The sequence below is a fragment of the Cinclus cinclus genome, chromosome 2, assembly GCF_963662255.1.
Source record: "Cinclus cinclus chromosome 2, bCinCin1.1, whole genome shotgun sequence".
Lineage (NCBI taxonomy): Eukaryota > Metazoa > Chordata > Aves > Passeriformes > Cinclidae > Cinclus > Cinclus cinclus.
Genome location: NC_085047.1, coordinates 77,205,346 through 77,223,854, shown reverse-complemented (window position 1 = coordinate 77,223,854; position 18,509 = coordinate 77,205,346). Strand labels below are relative to the sequence as shown.

General features: G+C 42.3%; 1 protein-coding gene across 4 annotated transcripts in view; it reads left to right on the top strand.

Annotated features, from left to right (window-relative positions):
• Positions 1–596: 596 nt before the first annotated feature.
• The window catches only part of ABCC4 (ATP binding cassette subfamily C member 4 (PEL blood group)), a 141,368-nt gene continuing 123,455 nt past the window's right edge, over positions 597–18,509 (top strand). For all 4 annotated transcript variants that reach the window (XM_062487808.1, XM_062487807.1, XM_062487806.1 and 1 more), the window contains exons 1-4: positions 597–721; positions 13,371–13,481; positions 15,646–15,766; positions 16,380–16,604. In XM_062487808.1, coding sequence (XP_062343792.1) covers positions 648–721; positions 13,371–13,481; positions 15,646–15,766; positions 16,380–16,604 — 531 coding nt within the window. In that variant the 5' untranslated portion in view covers positions 597–647. The remainder of the gene's footprint in view (positions 722–13,370; positions 13,482–15,645; positions 15,767–16,379; positions 16,605–18,509) is intronic.

Here is an 18,509-nt window from a genome sequence, read left to right as displayed (position 1 = left end):
GACACTTGAGAACTGCTAATTTCAGTGATGCACCACATCCTGAAGTTAATTAGCTCCTTTATTTTGTACCGCCAACCTCTCCTAAACACTGTCCTTTTGGTTTGCTTTTCGTTTTCTAATAGAAGAATATGCAACATCTGGGAAGGAGGGCTGACAGCAAGCGTTTCTGATGCCCTTTGGTCCCGGTAAGCCTGACTTGCCCCTGACTCGCGACGGATTTTTCTGTCCAAAAAAGCCGGGTGGGCACCTCGCTTGGCGCTGCGTGCACCGAGGAGATGCTTTCCACCAGCAAGGGACACACACAGCGCGAATCCGCTGGGAGCGGAGCGGAGCAGAGCAGAGCAGAGCAGAGCAGAGCAGAGCAGCCCGGCCGGAGGCTCGGCCCGCACGGAGCCGGCCCCAGCGGAGCGGCTCCCGGCGCTGCCCCGCAGCTCCTCCGGCTCCGCGGGGAAACCGGGCCGGCAGGAGGCGTCCTGCGGCGGCTGGCAGGAGGAGGAGGAAGAGGAGGAGGAGGAGGGCCGAGACGGGGGTGCCGGCTCTCCCGGAAACAGCGCCGGCCGGCGGCAGCTGCCAGCGCTGGGAAGTCGCTCGTGGTCCTGCGCCCTCTTACCGCACGCCGGGCGGGTCGGGGCGGCGTGGCGGGCGGCATGGAACCGGTGCCCCGCGAAGAGAAGCCTAACCCGCTGCAGGATGCTAGCCTCTGCTCCCGGCTCTTTTTCTGGTGAGCGCCCGGGCGAGGGCAGGGGGGAGGGCAGCGCCGGAGGTGCGGCGCCAGGGTGCCCGCCGGCTTCACCGTGCCCGCCGGCTTCACCTCGCCCGGCCGCTCAGGAGTGCCGAGCCCCGGCTACGGGTGCCCGGCTCGCACTTGAGCGCGGCTCCCGGAGCGCCCGGGCGGGAGGAAGGGAGGGAGCGAGCGGGGAAGGGAAGCGGCTGTCGGCGGTGACTGTGCAGTCGCGGCTCGGGCACGACCTGCCGCCCGCCCCCGCGGGCCCGGCTGTCAGCACTGCCGGCCGGGGCAGCCCCGGCTCGCAGGTGGGGTGAGGTCTCCTGAGGTGAGCCCGGCAGCCCGCGATAATCCCCGGCTGCGGTCTGGGGACGGCGCAGCCGGGGGCCTGCCTATCTCGGCCGGGCAGCGCTGAGCTGGGCGGGCGGCGCCGAGCGCGGCCCCGTCGCCCCCTCCGAGCACGTGTTTGGTTCCCTCGGTAGCTGCGGGGGGCACGGGAGCGTCTTCTGCTTCCCGGCCCGGTTACTCCTGCCCGCCGGGTGCCCCTGCCCGGGACCGGGTGCAGGGCTGCTCTCAGGCATTGTTCTGCTTCCCCGTTTGGATAACGGGTCACAGGCAGGGATCGCTCATCCCGGCCAGGCGTGCTGGGCTTTCCCCTCCAGCAGTGAGGTGGTTTCTGACCCGCATGGCTACGTGGAAACTTCCCGGCGTGAGGGATGGCTGGGCAGCATCCTGGCTGCTCTGCTGCCTCCGCTCCGGATGGGCTTGGAGTGTCACAGAGCGAAGGCTAGGCGGTGTTGCCACAAACTTTTCGGGTCCATGTGGGTACCAGAGTTAGTGCTTGGTCTCTTACTAGTAGGGATGGGGACCTGGGCGTGGGTATGTGTCTGTGCTCAAGGAGGTGAGGAATTGCTGCCCAACATTTTAGTTGCTATGAAATGTAGCAGGAAAGCATGGGCAAAGTAAAACGGGAGAGCACCAAGCTTGTTTGTCCTAGCAGATCCCATTTGGAAGAGCACTTACAGAGAAAGTCTTTATCCTGCTTCACCTGCTGTAGCCTGAGCCAGGGTGCACATGTTGTGGAGGACGGAGAAGGAAGAGAGGGTGTGGCAGGTGAAGCTCTTTCCTTGGAAGCCTCTGAAATATATTAAAAACTCTTTGATTCTATAAGCTGCTCTGAGCAGGTGCAGAAGTCCCCTTTGGAAGGTAGGGGGATTTTAAAAAGCCTGACAAATTTTAACTAAACATATTTTTCAGTCAGGGGTATGTCCTCAGAGGTACTATGTGCAAAAAGAAAAAAAAAAGTTATAATACAATAAGCAGGTTGTATGCTTGTGCAGAACTCCCTTTGTTCAGCATTTTGACTTTTACTTTGACACCAGGGATGCCTATGTTGGAAACAGCTTTGTTGTGAAATCCAAGCAGAATGGGATGAACCTGAGTTGGCCATGTAGCATTCCAGGACTGCTTCTGGTCTGTTCCCTTTCCCTTACTTCGATCTTGTGGTGTTACTGGTAGTTCTGCCAAAACCAATCCAGCTAGATGTGAAAAAGAAGCATGCAGTGCTCATAGCCAGCTTTCTGACTGCTTCTATCATTCTTTTTTTAGGCCTTCTGTATCACTTTGCATGTATCGCAGAGAAGTGTTTAACAGCAACAGTGAAGTACCTTGAATTTCCCTAGTTTTAGGCAAGCACCTGAAAGGCTCCTTTTACCCCAGATGTGTTTTCAGGTTCTTACTTTGCAAAGGGAAAAACAGGTGGAAGGCTGTGCTTGGGGATGACAGGTCTACCAGAAGTCCAGAGATCAACTGGGATTGAGACTTCACAGTGAGATTCTGGTGTGCATCCATAGGGCTCCTGCTTTGCAAGAGGGTTTAGTGAAGCATGTAAAGCTTTAGAATCTGCCCAATGTCCTGTTTCTCAGGCTTTTATAGCAGTGTAATTCACAGCAGTGAAAATTGCCTTCCAAAATCTCGTCTCTTACCTGTGGTGCGTGCGATCACGACTAGCATCAGTATACTAGTCAACAAGCATTAGTGTTTTCTGGGTGAAAATTTCAGCTGAAATGATACCTTCAGTGGGTAAAATTGAATAAGCAGGGGCTGTCAGTTTTCTGCAAGATAATACCGTTTTGCATAACATTCAGGAAGTGTTAAAACACCCTCTCATTCAGCTATAAAGCTAACTTTAAGGGTAACTAAGAATTACTCTCCCTTTCTACAGTGAGTATAGCATCTCCCAGCTGTGTGAGTACTGCTTCATTTTGGCTGCTGTCTCACACAGGACATTTTGAGATGTTTTCATCTGGAGAACTCGGAATACAGTGCTTGAGGAAGGCCATCCTGTGAGTAGTAGCAGCCACCACCCAGTGGCTCTGTGCCCCTGGCCTGCTCTCCACATTCCAGGTGTTGGCTGCTTGTTATCAATGAGGGTAGAAAGTATCAATGAGGCATTGCAAGCAGATAGGCAAAGGTCCTTCTTATTTTTGTTTTTATTTTTCTCCAAAAGTACAATTTTGCCATTGTAAGGAACCACCCTTCCATTTGTTGCCAGTGGTACAGATTAAAAGCTGTCATTATTGCCTGGTGCAAACAGGATCAAACTCAACAGAGGAAAGAAGTTATGTTTTCATTGAGTTGTAAAACTCAGGTAATGAGTGTGTAGGCTGAAGAGACATTCTTCTTCCACTGTTCAAAGCTTGTCTTCTTGCATTTGGGTTGTGACTTTGGCAAGTATGAGCTTGATTAGCTTTAAACACTCCAGCAGTACATTCATGGGAAAGAGGAGCATCTGGATTGTGTGTTAATATTGTTACTTTCATAATGTGTCCCTTGTGTAAGGTTACAAGAATGAAAACTATTTATGGCAGAAGTGTGAAGACCAGGGCAGTTGCAAAATATTCTTGTTTTCCATGTCTTTCATTGAATTATCTATATTGACAGAGGTTTATCAAAGCCCAAATTTGCCTTCTGGATGTTTCAGATATTATTGTAACTCCTGACTTGCAAGAGTCACAATTTCCATGCCCACCAAACTTTTTAAAGCCCCGGCTGGTATTTCAGTTACAGTTTGGAGTGCTTGTATTTCTGATTTACTTCATCTGTGTTGTTAGGTTGTTGGTTTTCTTATTGCTGGCTCAGTTTGCTGGTGAGAATGAGGACTCTGAAGGATGGGTAGGAGGGCTTGCTTTCTTTTTAAGGTTTGTCCAAGGAAGAGAAAAATTCAGTTCTGTTTTCATGTTTGAACAGCTATTCAGTTGTAGAAAGTTTAGGAATTGAAAAAACCTTATAGCCCCCCATGCAGTTGAGAATTAACACTTTTTACATGTTTCTTTCTGATGTGGGTGGTGGGGATTATTAAATTAATAACTTTGGAGAGTAAAAATATTTCTCATTTCTGGCTATTAACCCATCTTTGAGCTTGCATGTTCCTTAAGTAGGAAGTGTATCTTTATTTGCTCAGAGCACTTGTTCTCTTGAGTTACTAAAGGTATTTTTTCTATATAGCAGTTGAAATTTTATGCATTTTGCTATTTGAACGTCAAATCCACTTCACTGGAAAGTTGGAAAACATAGGCTATGATTAAATTTTTGAAAGACCGGATAACTTTTATGCTGTTAACAGTATGAGAAGGAGGGCAAGCTGAAACACCCTGGAAAGAGTATCCAGTGTTTTTGTGCAGAGTAGTAAAAGAAGTTTAAGTTCTTCTAGATTTCATACAAATTTATAACTTCATTTTAATAATAATAGTAAGTACTTACATGTCACTGACTCACCATGACTGTGAGAAGTCTTTGGGTTTTTTTGAGCACTGAACACTCTCATCATCCTCAGGCTAGATGCCTTTTCACATCATGACTTGGCATACAGCAATTCCCATTACAATAACAGCACTAAAACATGATCTGAAAGCTTGCAGCAAGGCATCTACAGAGTTATTATTCCAAGGAATAAGTCAATGATTGGCTTATATATCTGTTAGTATCTGGCAGCCTTGTTTTTGACTTACTATGTGTGTGCTTTGGGGAGAATGACAGAACCACTAAGTCTTCAGGCATCTGATGTGAAGTGGGGGAGAAGAGTGAAAAACAATCTTCACTTTTTGGTTTTAAGTGTGAATTGAATGGGGTAAAGCATAGACATGCAAGTCCCAGCTTGGGGACTTTTTGTAGCTGCTTGTCTGCCCAAATGTAGTCATGTCATAGATTTTTCTTGTACCAGTGTAAATAGCTACACAACTTACTTTACTTCTTCCTCCTCTCTCATCCTGTGGCTTAGAATTGGAAGGGCCACTGACTGACTTCACTGTATTTCTCAGGCAACCTAAGTTTTGCCTGCTTGTCTGTCTTCAAATGTCTCTTGCCTTGCATTGAAAAGAGTTATGGAAAGAATTCATCATGGTTCTTGGATATTTCAACTGGGCTTCAGCAGTTTGTGTTCTTTACTGTGTCAGTGAGCACAACTATGACGATTTTACATTTAATTAGCATGAAAATATCAGGCTTTGTGACTTGCCTGGGATCTTGCCTGATATTTAGTGATTCTCATGCTCAACGCCTGAAATTGCTCATGGTAATACCACTTTATAAAGATCTCTGAGGTAGCTCAGTTCATTTATTGACTTATTGGTGCAGGACAAATGTGGTACTATTAAACTCTGAAGAAATATGTAAGCATTTTCAGTGCTCTTTTTCTCCCGAATGAAGAAAGACTGAGGATCATGCATATAACTTTTTTTGAAAGATAATGCCTTGTTTGTTCATTTATCAGATATTTAATGTCCTGCTGTCCAATTTGAATAATTTGATCTCTTGAGCTACTGCATTAATTTTTAAGTTTTGCGTGTTTATTCGCAAGATGCCTGTATTATGCAAAAGAAAATGCTTGAAAATTATTGTTTATGAGCTAGTAAAGTTGAAATATGTGGATAAAGAGTGCTAAATAGATTATATGGATTGCAACAAGTGTGTATAAACTGTTGAAGTATTAGCATTTGCTATCTACTGTAAATAAATATCTGTGGTTAGATATGCAGTTAGATGAACTGTTAAGAATATAATGAAACACAGACTACTTGCTTTTGGAATGCTTATGTAAAGCCTGCTGTATCATTTATGAGAGAAAATGTCTTATGTCTTCTAATTGCTACAAAATTTCAAAATTAAGATTATGTTGTGGTGTTGTTTTTGTCTTCTTAAAAAAAAAATCCCTATCCTGCTTCTAGAAAACTAGGCCGTATGTAGAGTGGAGGAGGAAGATAACCCAATTAGATTTTGGGAGTGGAAGGTTGAAAAGACCAGTCATCTATTTTGTTTGTTTTGTATCCCTGGCACCGTACCACTTGTAATAACAGTGGGAACTCACAGGGCATTTTAATTCTCCCTATTTCCATTGCTTGTCAGAAAGGATGTTAATACAGAAATTCCCACCTTTATTGAGCAACTTCTGAAGTTTATTTTAATAAGTCACCATCTTCAAACCTTTACATCAAGCCTTTGGTATTTTGGTATTTTTCTTTGCCTGTGGTTCCTGGGTTTGGAATTGATATTTTAATGATAGTCTTTGAAATGCTGCAGGTACAGGTGATGCTACTTCTCTCTTCCCTGCTTCTAGGCCTGCAGAAAATGTTAGTTTGCAGTATGCTCCCCACTTCTTCTTGCCTTGTCTGTACTTCTTCTTGCTGTCTGAAATACCAGGAAGTATGCTAGATTAATAAGGCAACTTCGTACTTGGCTGATGAACAGCATGAAAACAGCCTGCAATAAATGTAGTCAAGTACCAGTTGTGTTACTGTCAGCATCAGAAAGTGGGTGTTCAGCAGCTTAGCTGCTCACACTGTGCTGTAAAAAAGGAGCAGCTTGGAAGATGAGATGGAGCTGGGTATCAAAGGTTAATACAGTTGGTATTGAAACTGGAAGCCTGAAGGGTGTTTTTGAGTTAATATGGCTTTGAAGTAATTTCATTGTATTCCTATTTTTTCCTTCTGTAAGCAATGAGAAAAGCTGCTCTTTAAGCCCTGTTAAGCTGGGGAGGGAAGTTGCAACCAAAATACCAGTTGAAAAGCATCTGAAGAAATACCAGACTTGCTCTGTTTACTTTATTGCTTGTGGACGACTGCCTTCATAAGGGGAAGTGGAAGAAGGCAGCTTACTAATGAGAATGGATGAACATGTGAAATGGAGAGGTTAAAAAAAATAAAATCACATCATGACTACAAACTCTTGCTAGGGTATTTATGAATTCTTGCAAAATAACTCTGGAGACTCTCAGAGTGTGTTTGTGTGTGTGTCCATGCCAGCAGTGATCCTCTGGACTGAGAGGAAGCACAGAGCAGTGCTGGATTGCACTGAGACTCCTGAGTTGAGCCAGGGAGAATAAGGAACGTGCATTATCATCCAAATGAGCTGTGAGGAAACCCCATTTATTTTATAAAAAATGCCATCTCCAAAGTAGGTAATTAAAGAGAAAGAAATATGTGTTACTTTGCAGCTTAGTTGTTGAAGTAGTGCTTCCAAGCTGCTCAAGGGAGACAAAATCCTACTGTTATGGAAGAATTTGAGTAAACAAAGACTCTCCTGTGCAACTGTTGAAAAATAACTGGACATTGAGTGTAAAAAGGTGATACTTGTCATGTAATGCACAAATAAGCTTAAGAGGAATGGGGAAAATGCAGTTTGTAAACCACCTCGTTAAGGAATTAGTTGATGAGGGTATGTGGCTTTAACTGGGTGCTGTAAAGTTACCCAGCAATTAAACTTCTGCTTACTCTTACAAATAAAGAAAATATTTTCCTAATCAGGCAAGCAGTCTGTGTAGTCTGATTTTTCTGACTTGTCGCGTGATAAAGCGGGAGCTCTTTGTGGAACTGGTGGGACGCCACTTGTGCAGAGGAAGGTACCGTAACATGTGAGTGAGTGACTGTGGGGTGATGGCTGTGGAGCTGGTCGAGGCAATTGAGAATTGTGGGTGCACCCAGGGCCCTTACAGACACATCCTTGGATCCTAGGACATTTTTTATTTGTGTCAGCTTTGTAATATATTTGCAAATGCTTCTTGGCTGATGTTTTTTGACAGACTTTATCAGTTTATGAGGAACTTGCAATGTATGCTTGGGTTTCTAGAAAGCTCTGCAAAACCCACTCGGCAGTGTGAGAATGGTACTTTTTTGACTGTTTGCAAGCAGAACATGATACAAATCCAGAGATCCAGCAGGTCCCATCCCTGGCTTAATGAACCATTTGAGCTGGACACTGGTGTTAGTTTCATGTACCCATCTGTAATGTATTTCTTCCTTGGTCGATAGGAAATTATTTTGGGATGATAGGAAATCTAATTTACATGCTTTCTTATTTAGGAAATTTTATTTCATGTAGCAGAATAGCATGATGACTAGCCTTAATGATGCTGCCTTTTGGATAGCAGGGCCTGTTTATCTTTCATGCTGTGTTTGAAAAAGGGGATGAGTTCTCTTAGGAGGGTAAACAAACACTGTCTTACTTTTTTTCTGCAGATCTTAGAGGTTTTCCAATATCTTGGTGGAGTTGCTCTCATAACAACTGGTAAAAATGGGACTTTTCCGAGCAACCAAGTAAACTGTGGCTGATTGACTGTGTTGTAATCTTAAAGGGTGTGTAATGTCAGGGCCCAGGAGTAGGGAAATGCAGGAAGTGAATGTTTATATTGTGGTCTTTGTGTTTCTGCTGGTTCAGAAATGAATCACTTTCTTTTTTTATCAGTGCCTAAGATACTACTGCAGAGGTGAAAAACCTTTTGGGGTCAGAACAGTAATTTACTGTTTTGCAGTTGGCTATCTCTGGGTTTGCACCAGGTTATAGAGTGATTTTTTAAATTTATTTTTGTAATCTTTATTCCAAGTTGCATCAGTATTCTGGCAGTAACAGGGACTTATTCTGGGCATGTTTCCAAACTGATGTCTTTGATCAGCTAATCGTTTTGATAGAGCAGAGGCATTCCCAGCAGAATACAAGGTACTCGGGGTTCTTGCAGATAGTCACATTTTTATGCGTAGGTCATGCTAGGAAGAATTTGGGTTAAGCTCTTTGAAGGGCATCATGTGAATCCTGTGTTCTGAAAGACTAACTAATATGAGGCAATTTGTAAGAAAAAAAAAATTTCTCAATTCCTAGCAAACAGGAAGGTACCTAGGAAAAGTAAAGACTGTTACTAAGGAGTCCTGTTTTTACTTAAGTTGAGCAGCTTCTTCTTTCTTGAACGGAAAGGTCTTACCTTCCCAGCACGTAATTCCTCTCTAAAATAGATTGGTATTGAGCCCATCATTGGGGTGAGAGGAGTGTTTTGCATGACTGTCTTTATATTTCATCTATTTCTTTAATTTAGGTTATTATTTTAGTTTTTTTATTAAAGAATAACCAAATTTCCACATGTTCCATTTTCATAACAAATGCTATTTTTGTGAGTTGTTTTTAATACTCCTTGAAGAGATCTGTGTGAGCTGATCTCTGTTCTGACAAAAGACATGCCACTCTAATGAGTAGTCTTCCTTTATGGCTATGTTGGGGTTTCAGGGATGTTCTTTATGTAGGCCTTTGCTTTATTTGTCAGCCTCCTCTAGCAGTCCTCTGACAGGACTCTATTTTAATAAACTGAGCCTTCAGGCAAGAGAAGGGCTTGGTTGGTTTGAGTGTTACAAGTGTGTGACTTGAGTAACAGCAGGCTGTGTGAAATAGGTTGGTCCCAGTTCTGCTGTGAGTGCAGAGAATTCCACAGGGCATAATCTGCATGTGGCATTCAGGTGGAAGCTTTTACTTTAATGACTGAATAGGAACAAGTGCTAAATCTTCTGTCTGGAAGTAGACCTTCCAGCATAAAGTTCAGGATGTATCAGTGAAATGGCAATTCTCAAACTCTTCTTGCTGCACTTAGCGTTTGCAGAAGACCTCATTCTTGGGATAAAAGCCCTTCAAGGGCTAAGCAACAGAAATGTTTAACCTTTTCTTTTATACAGTTTTTCCCTAACCTTAAAGAAACGTGAACTTGCACTAAGTCTTTGCCATGTTGTCCGTTAAATAAGTCACAAAGTGAATTACTACCGTTTTCTGCTTACTCTGGATTTGTTTTCCTTGCCTTCTTTAATGTTAACATAGAGTGCAATGTGTTACTCTTTTCAGTGTTACGGTTTTAGCTAATAGAAGAAAGGGAGAAGCCCTGAAGTTGCACTGGGTCGCACTGGAATTAGTAGTCTGACAGCTTTGAGACTTCCGGCAGTTTTTACCCTGCACTATCATCTCTCATCTGCTCCTTAAATGTTTTTCAAATTCACTCACGCTGTAGGTACAGTGTGGAGATGAGGGGACAAGGTGTTTATTGCAAACTGTAGGAACTTCTCAGTGGAGGTGGGCATATCATCAGTAAGCTGTTTCGAGAGTTTAAGGACAAAGCATAAATTAGATGGCTCTTACACTTGAGAATGTTGTCTTTCAGCTGGTTACTTTGCAGTGGACTGCACATCTGAGGTCAGCACTTGCTGCTCTTGGCTGTAGTGTGGAATCAAATGCCATCAGGATTGAGCAGTTGCCTTCAGCAGAAGCATTGTTCCATTATTCTTCCTGTTGCTTGCATTTTTTTGAAAAGTATAAGTAGAGGAATGGTGTTCCACAGAGTAAAATTAGTAGCATTGTTTTCATTTTTTAAGACTGTATATTTAAGTCTGTTTCTAAAGTGTCTTTTGTTTTCCTTTGTGTACTGAGCTGCATGCAGAAAGTACTATTCAGACTATTCAGCACTGATGAGCCCATAGTTGGGGCCCTGAATCCCGTTCTGGGGTCCCCAGTACAAGAGAGACATATAAGGATGTACTGGAAAGAGCGCAGTGAAGCCTTGCAAGAATGATTAAGGGTTTGGGGCATCTCTTCTGGGAGGAAAGGCTGAGAGAGCTGGAATTGTTCATCCTGGAAAGGTGAGGATCAGGGGATATCATCAATGTGGATAAATACTTGAGGGGAGGGTGCAAGGTGGGCAGAGCCAGGCTCTTCTCAGTGGTGTTCAGGAGTAGGATCAGAGGCAGTGGGACCACAAACTGAGTAACAAGAGATTCCCTCTGAGCATCAGGAAACACTTCTTTGCTATGAGGGTGATTGAGCTCTGTTGTAGGCTGTTTGGAGGGGTTATGGCGTCTCCATAGAGATCTTCAATAGCTGTCTGGACATTGCCCTGGACAACCAGCTCCAGGTGGCCCTGCTTGAGCAGCAGGGGTTGGACCAGCTGACCTGCAGATGTCCCTTCTGACACAACCCCAGCCCTTCTGTGATTCTATAATAAATATCCTGTTTATGTTCCTTGTTAAATGTCTGAACCGGTTTGTTTTCACCACCTTGGCAGCAGTGGCCAGTGAAATCTCACAAGCATTTCCATAGATGGGAGAAGGATTTATCCCTTATATTATCCTGAAAGGGCTCCCTCATCCTGATTCTCATGCTAGGAGAAAGGTAACTTTAGCCTCTGTCTGAAAGGTGAATTGTCTATGGGTACATTGTAGGCTAATACTGATGCTGCAAGAGAAGGAGCACTGGGTATCGGCCACAGGAGTCAGCTGAAGTCTGCAGATCTTTCCCATAGCTGTTGTCCCAGAGCAAACAGAGGCTGTCTCATCCAGCAGGCAGAAATTATTTGAATGGCTTTGAGGTTATTTGCCTCATACCTGCTTTTCATCTGTGGTCAGCTGCAAGTACTGAGGCCAAAGAAGAGGTGTTTCAGTGATGGAGCACATTCCTGGTGTCAAACCAGGCAGAAGTTCTGCTGCTGGTTGGAGCAGTTGGTATTGGAAACTTTGTCAGGACTTTTATGGGGAATTTGTGGTAGTGATTCAGGCCCTGGTCCTATTTAACTGTAGAGTCCAAGCAACAGACTTGTCTGTCAAGTACATTCTATTTCTAATTGTACTTTTACCATACATTTATGTGTGCTAACAGCTCACATAAACAAATCTTCAGTACTTACTCCAGGAGTTTTGAAAGGGCTGTTAGGCATCAAAGGTGCTACTCTAGGGATAGAGACTTAATTTTTTTGAATGAGTCATGAAAACACTGTGCTAACATGCTAAGTAGTGAGGGAAAAACACTATATAATCCCATTTGTTACTTACAGTTGTGCCGTGGAGCCTGGGAAGAAGGCTTTTACAACAGTGCTGTCTTTGAAGAAACTCTCTGAGCCTCCTCTTAGGGTTCTGCCTGCCTATCCACCCTCTCTAAAACTAGCCAACAACCTTCTTGTAAGCCAGTGTATACAAAGTTTAATTGGAACATGCCCGAGCAAGAAATGTAGAGCAAGTTGATGGGTATTCATAACCACTGTTGCGGTTGTGAATAAATAAATACCTTCATTGTAAACCAGTTTTGGAATCTCACATGTAGGTCTTCCAGTAAATAATGCATTTCACCTAGAACACCACAGTTCTTCTAAGAACTGTGTTGGTGCAGTTGGGTACTAATTAAGTGTCAGAAACTAAGCAGCAGTTAAGAACGAGCAATTGAAATCAGACAGCTTGCCTTGAGTGCAAGAGTTTTTTTTCCAAAACACTTCCATCCCTGATTTCTGGATTTTGTTGGTGTTAACCAGTTGAGAAAGCACTTGTAGGAAAAGCCTTGGAGCCAAAATCCATGTCTCCTGGAAACAAAATATGACCAATTCAGTAGAGACACAAACCAAAAAGAAAACTGCAGGTTCCCTAACTCCACTGTTCCCCCTAAGCCATGCCTGTTTTGCCATGTGTTATTCCCTTTTCCTCCATCTCATGGACAACTTGGTCACTTTTGTGCTTTATGCCATACAACCCGTGCTCTGTCGAGCACAACTGAAACTGTTTGGACTTCCCTGACATGTTTCAGGCTTGGAGAAGGATCCAGGTGCATAAAAATCTAGTCTTGCTGTTCCCTGTTGACCTATTTGATCTAATAAAATACAGTGTTTTTCAATGAATCTACAGTACTGCTACTACAATTTATTTTCAAAGTGTTCTTGTAAAGTACAGAGTCTTTAAGAATCTTTCCACTAAGGAAACCAAGCTGTTAGATAGTATTTTCCTTTTCTGAACCTACACATTGTGTCAGTGTGCTTCTCTTTATATCTCCAAACATAAGAAAGATACATTAATAATCCATTATTTTCCCATTTTTACATTTCAGTGATTGTCTTTGAATTACTGACCTTTAATACTTGTCAAGATGTCAACTGAACAGCAGCTACTTTTCTCCTCAAGTAAATGCTATAAAAAAAGTATTTTAGTGTGCATTACTATTTTATTTTCAGCTCTCAATATTCTAATAGTTGGGTTATGTTTTTTTTCCTTAATATCTAAAGGAATGCTATTATTTTTCCTTGAGTGTAAGGAAACACTGTAAGGAAACAATTCCCTTAGGGCCAAGAAGGGTTATGCTGGCTGTCTGGGAGTAAGGTGCTATGGGCATAAAGTGATTTAGGAAGTGGGAAGTGCTTTCCCATTTGCAAGATAGGGGTTGATTTAATTCTTAGATAAAAGTGCAGTGAAATATGTGAATGTTGAATGATTCAGGAGGAGGAAAGAAGGGGGTAAAATAATTAAATTATGATGTAAAGAAATTACTCTTTTTGGTCTGCTGATCAGTTTGCTAATAATTTGTATTTGACTAGGTGGTTGAATCCCTTATTTATTATTGGCCATAAACGGAAGCTTGAAGAAGATGATATGTATAAAGTGATGCCAGAAGATTCCTCAGAGAAGCTTGGAGAGGAATTGCAGTGGTAAGGAGAAAAATTGTAGAATACTTTGGGTTGGAAGGCACAATTGTTCTCTTTTTTTTTTTGTATTAATGCTGGAGAAGGTAAAAATCTTATTTCTATTCTAAAATTAAAAGATGTTACTGTAAAGTTTAACAAGGTTAAAAATGCTGAATAATTTAGAGTGATAAGAACTAGGAGAACTTGTTTACCATATAAGCATTTTAATTTTTTCAAGTTAAACATAATGGAACTGCAGTAGAGTATTTCCGCTATGTTATTTATAATTAATTTGACACTTTGCAGAATGCTGCAAAAGACAACTTTTAATCAGCTATAACAGTAGTAATCCTTAATAAATGTGTGAGTCTTCTGGCCTGTGGTAAAATAACTGTGGAAACTTCAAATTGCTCTGTATAAAAGTGGAAAAAAAAGTTTTATATTTTATTTATTTTTGTTTGTTTGCTTAGAGTGCAAATTGAATTACATAACCCATTAAATAGATGTATGTATATCAAAATATGTGTGTTGAAAATCTGCCACTCACTGGTGAAGTGGGCAAGATGCCTTGGACAGCTAAAAGCATGTGTCTAGGAGGAGTTTTTCTTTGGGTTTAAGTACTTTTTCATGGACTGTGTACTGGTTTGTAGTGTTACAGACTCAGCGGGGTCTATATTTTAGTAGGAAAATATCTTCAAATAATTACTATTTGTATAAATTGCTGTGAACCTTGAAACAGAGAGGATTTTTGTCTTCAAATAATCTTCTGGTAAATATAGTTAGAGGAAAAGATGCCTCCTAGTGAAAGGTGGCCTCTTGTATTAAGAAAGTGTGGCCGTGCTGTTTCTTGCCTTTGCACTGAAGGCAGAGAAGATGGACTTTCCTGATAGTTTGACTGGGATGAGAGACTCCTAAAGAAAAACGAATCCAGAAACAAAAGGTTATGACCAGGTCTAACATCATCCCACTCTGGATAAGTTAACTCAAGAATGAGGGTTGGTGATAAGCTCATAGGAATTGCTGCTTTTAATGTCGCTGGAGAGCTTTGCCAAATTCCATGGTTGTGTCTTGGAGCAGTTCAGGGACTTGGCTATAGGGGAAGATGGATTTTTTCCAATGATTGTTATAGTAAAAGCACACACTTGCATGAGTCAGGAAATGGTAGAAGAAAAAAAATGAGTGGTTTTTAATTCTTTAGTTTACTTGACCAAGTGGCAGACAATATAATTCATAAATAGCTGCCTACAGAAGCAGTCTTTTCTCTTGAGCCAAGAAACCCCACAGAACCTACATAGTTTCGGTTTTCAAAGCATATAGACAATAACTCTGTAATTCTTGTAACAAAAAGAAGAGGGTAAAATTAAAAAAAAAGTTTCTTATCTGTATTGTTTGAACTTCTGTGCTTTGCTGCAAAATAATTGGCTTTCATTCCTTAGACTCATTTCACCCCTCAAACTACCAAGGTCAGAGGTTTGGCAGAAAACATGTAGCCTTCAGAAAAAGGGGGAGGATCCTGTCTGACAGCCCTGTGAAGTCTGCTTAAATTGTGATACTTTCTTGTTAAAATCATGCTTGTTTTTACTGTCTTTGGTCTTTATGTGAACAGATTGTGTCCTGCTTGTGAGCAGACGAGGTAGTGGGAAGGTCTTTGCCAACTCTGCTGATGAATCCTTGCATTCAGAGAGATGTGTGGAGTGTTGGGTGACAAAATCCTCATCAAAGCATGTGGTGGAAAAAAGACAGGGCCAGACAGGGTTGAGAAAGGGTTGGACATCACAACCTCTCTGGGGAAGCACAGGGCATATGGATAGATAAAGGCACTGTGCTGCCTCAGTTTAGTCCATGGTCAGCAGATCACTTGGCAGTAGGCTCTTAATTAAGGTGGGTGGTGACTGTCTGAACTGAAAGGAGAAGAGATAAAGGAAGGGTTCCTCAGCAGCAAATATGCCAGGGGTGATAATAGTCAACAGCAGTGAATTGTTTGTGATTAACCAAGAGCAAATAGGCTTATAATACTAAGTACCAAGTGTTTATGTGAATGAGAAGACACATTAACTCCTTTTGTTTTATTTGATTTTATTAAGGTGATCAGGGCAGTCTGGCTGTTAGTCTGAAAGTGTTTTATTCTAGGTAATGGCCTTGTGTTTTTACTTCTGTCCTCCCAACACATTTTCACTTTTTTTGTCAGGTACTGGGATAAGGAGGTGCAAAAAGCAAAAAAGAGAGGAAAAACACCACATTTAACAAAAGCTATTATTTTGTGTTACTGGAAATCCTATTTAGTTTTTGGAATTTTCACAATGATTGAGGTAAGTGGTGTATAATGTCATAGGACCTACTTCTTAGCTAATGTCCTCTTAGATTGCATGGCATGTACTGGTGACTTCATCCTGGACTGCTCAGAGAACCTGGTAATGTTCTCAGAAAGGTAAAACAGAGCTATAGCCTTGGAAAAACTGAGTCATAACTGCAGGATTATGGAAGTGGAACAGAGAGCTCATTTCCATGCATTACTTTTGAGACATTGCAAACCATTGACTTGCTTTGTAAGGCTTATCTGTATTTTATGTATCTGAGTGGCGTACCCAATGGAAAGAGTTTTTTTGCTCACTCTAAGTGGCTCTAAAGGATACATGGCATTTTAAAAAATGGAAGTCTAATACATACTCATGCAATTTTTATAATATCAAAGGGTTTTTCTGGTAATTGAGAGAGTTTTTGAAGTTCCACCTAAATTTTAATGTGGAGTGTGTTTCTTTTGGACTGTGTTGACAAAACTTGGCTTGACTTTTAGAGCACAATAAAGACAAAATAGTAAGGGATATGACTTGTGGCAGTACTAGGTTCTGTGCCTGATTACAAACTCGGTTAGCATGGTGTGATACGAACTTACTAATACTTTCCCCCTTCTTTCTCTTTCAGGAAACCCTCAAAATAATTCAACCAATATTTTTGGGAAAAATTATTAGTTATTTTGAAAACTATGATGCCTCAGACGAGGTAGCTTTGAATTTTGCATATTGCTATGCAGGTGCTCTGTCTGTGTGCACCCTTATTCTGGCTATAATGCACCACTTGTACTTCTATCATGTACAGCGGGCTGGCATGAAGCTGAGGGTGGCTATGTGTCACATGATTTATCGGAAGGTAAGCAAACCTGTTCTCAGCTGTATTTTGTATTTGGCAGCTGTTCTGTTAGAGGAGTTTAAAAATGCAGTGGTTTTATTATGGTCATGACTGCAATTCCATTGAAGTTACTCATTTGTAGAGACCTAATGCATGCGGAACGTGTCAGGTCTTAGATGTGCACATGTGGCTTTGCTGTCTCTGTGTGCAGAGGTGTCTGAAAGACACCTTCAGGCCTGCCTGGTGAAGGTGCTGAGTTAAAGAAGCCCTAAAGTCTTGGAGGAGCTGCTTTTTTGCCTTGGAGGACCTGATTTATGTTTTTTTTGCCTTGCTGCTGTTGGAGAGGAGCGCCCCCCCCCCCCCCCCCCCCATTGCTCTTGGAAGTGTTGCCTGCTGGAGCTGTAAGAGGGGTCGGTATGGAGCAGGAGAGGGACAGAGCTCCCAGGGAATGCTGGCAACTACTCAGCCTTGCAGTTTGATCCCAAGGCAGGATGTGGTGCTTCGATGTCACCATCTGGAGCAGCACTCTCAGTCTCCTGGGAATTGCTTCACTGCCCAGGTTTCTCCTGGCCCCTGTTGTGGCTAATGGTGAGATTTATTTGTGTTTTATTCCATCAGTGCTGTAGAACTAGTAGATTGTATCCTTTGCAGATCAGAGGCTGCTCCCCTCCCTTGGGGCATCTATCAGGTTCCCTTGGGAGTGGCAGCAGTTCTGTGGAACTGCTGCTTCCCCCTCCAGGCAGGCAGGGATGCTTGGCATCTTCACTTTTAGAATCCCTTCTGTTTGAGGGGGAAGAGAGAGAGGAGCAGGTAGAGGAGACACAGTTCAGAATCAAGTGGAATCCTAAAGGCAGGGAGTTAAGAATTTTTTATCACCATTTACTGGTTTTACTGTGGGACTACTGCAGTCCTCCAGTAAAACCAGGGAAATGTGAGAAGGGTTGTATGTTTAGTGAGCCATGGTTTCCCTGCTGTTTCTGTGTCCTGATCAAGCAATAGCTGTTCCCAACTACAGGTGGAGTTGAGGCTGCTGTCAGAGGGAAAGTGGAGGAATAGAAGTTGAGTTTTACATAAAGGAAGGAGCTGAGCAACATCCAGGATGAAATGCTCTCCTTGATGTGCTCTGGGCAGCAAACAATCCAGCTGTAAATGTCTGCTTCACTCTCCTGAAGCTGTTGGCAGTACCCAAACTGTTAGTCTGTCTGCTTCCAAGCAGGAAATCTCTGCTGAGAATGATGGAAGGGAAAATGCCCCACCTTTCTATCTTCAGTGCTGGAGTAGTGACCTGCAATTTCAGACCTCAGCAAAGAAGTTTAGTTGAAGAATCAGGACTGCAGTTTCTTTAGAATGTAAAGAAATCCACCTTTTTTTAACTGTTAAACATAGGTACCATCAACTTAACACAAACACTTGTACTACTAGTGTAGGTCATAGGAAGTTTTTGGACAAAGCTGTAAAGTGAGGAGAATAAAAATGCCCCCATTTTAAGTGGTGATTACTTTTCATACGCACATTTATTCTCTTCCTCTTTTGATACCTTGGAAGGGATCCTCTGGGAACTTGGCTCTAACATGGCACAATGCTTTCTTGTAGCATAAACATCTCTCTAAGGTATTAATTTACCAAACTGATTATCAAAACAAAATTAATAAAAAAATGTATATAGTGATGGTGTTTGTTGCTGAATTGAAGCTTAGAAGATTGGAAAAGAAATATTTGTAATATCCACCCTTATTTCTAGAGATGGGATTAAATGGAGAATTAATCTTCCCTCATCTTTGCTTCTGAGGATGAGGGTTGAGGTTACAGCAAACATTGACAAACCTTTCTGATAATTTGTCTTCATTATGTACTGCTTATAAATAGGTCATATTTTCTCTTTAATGTCATATATGCTTTTGAAAGAAACTTGGGTGCTTATTTACC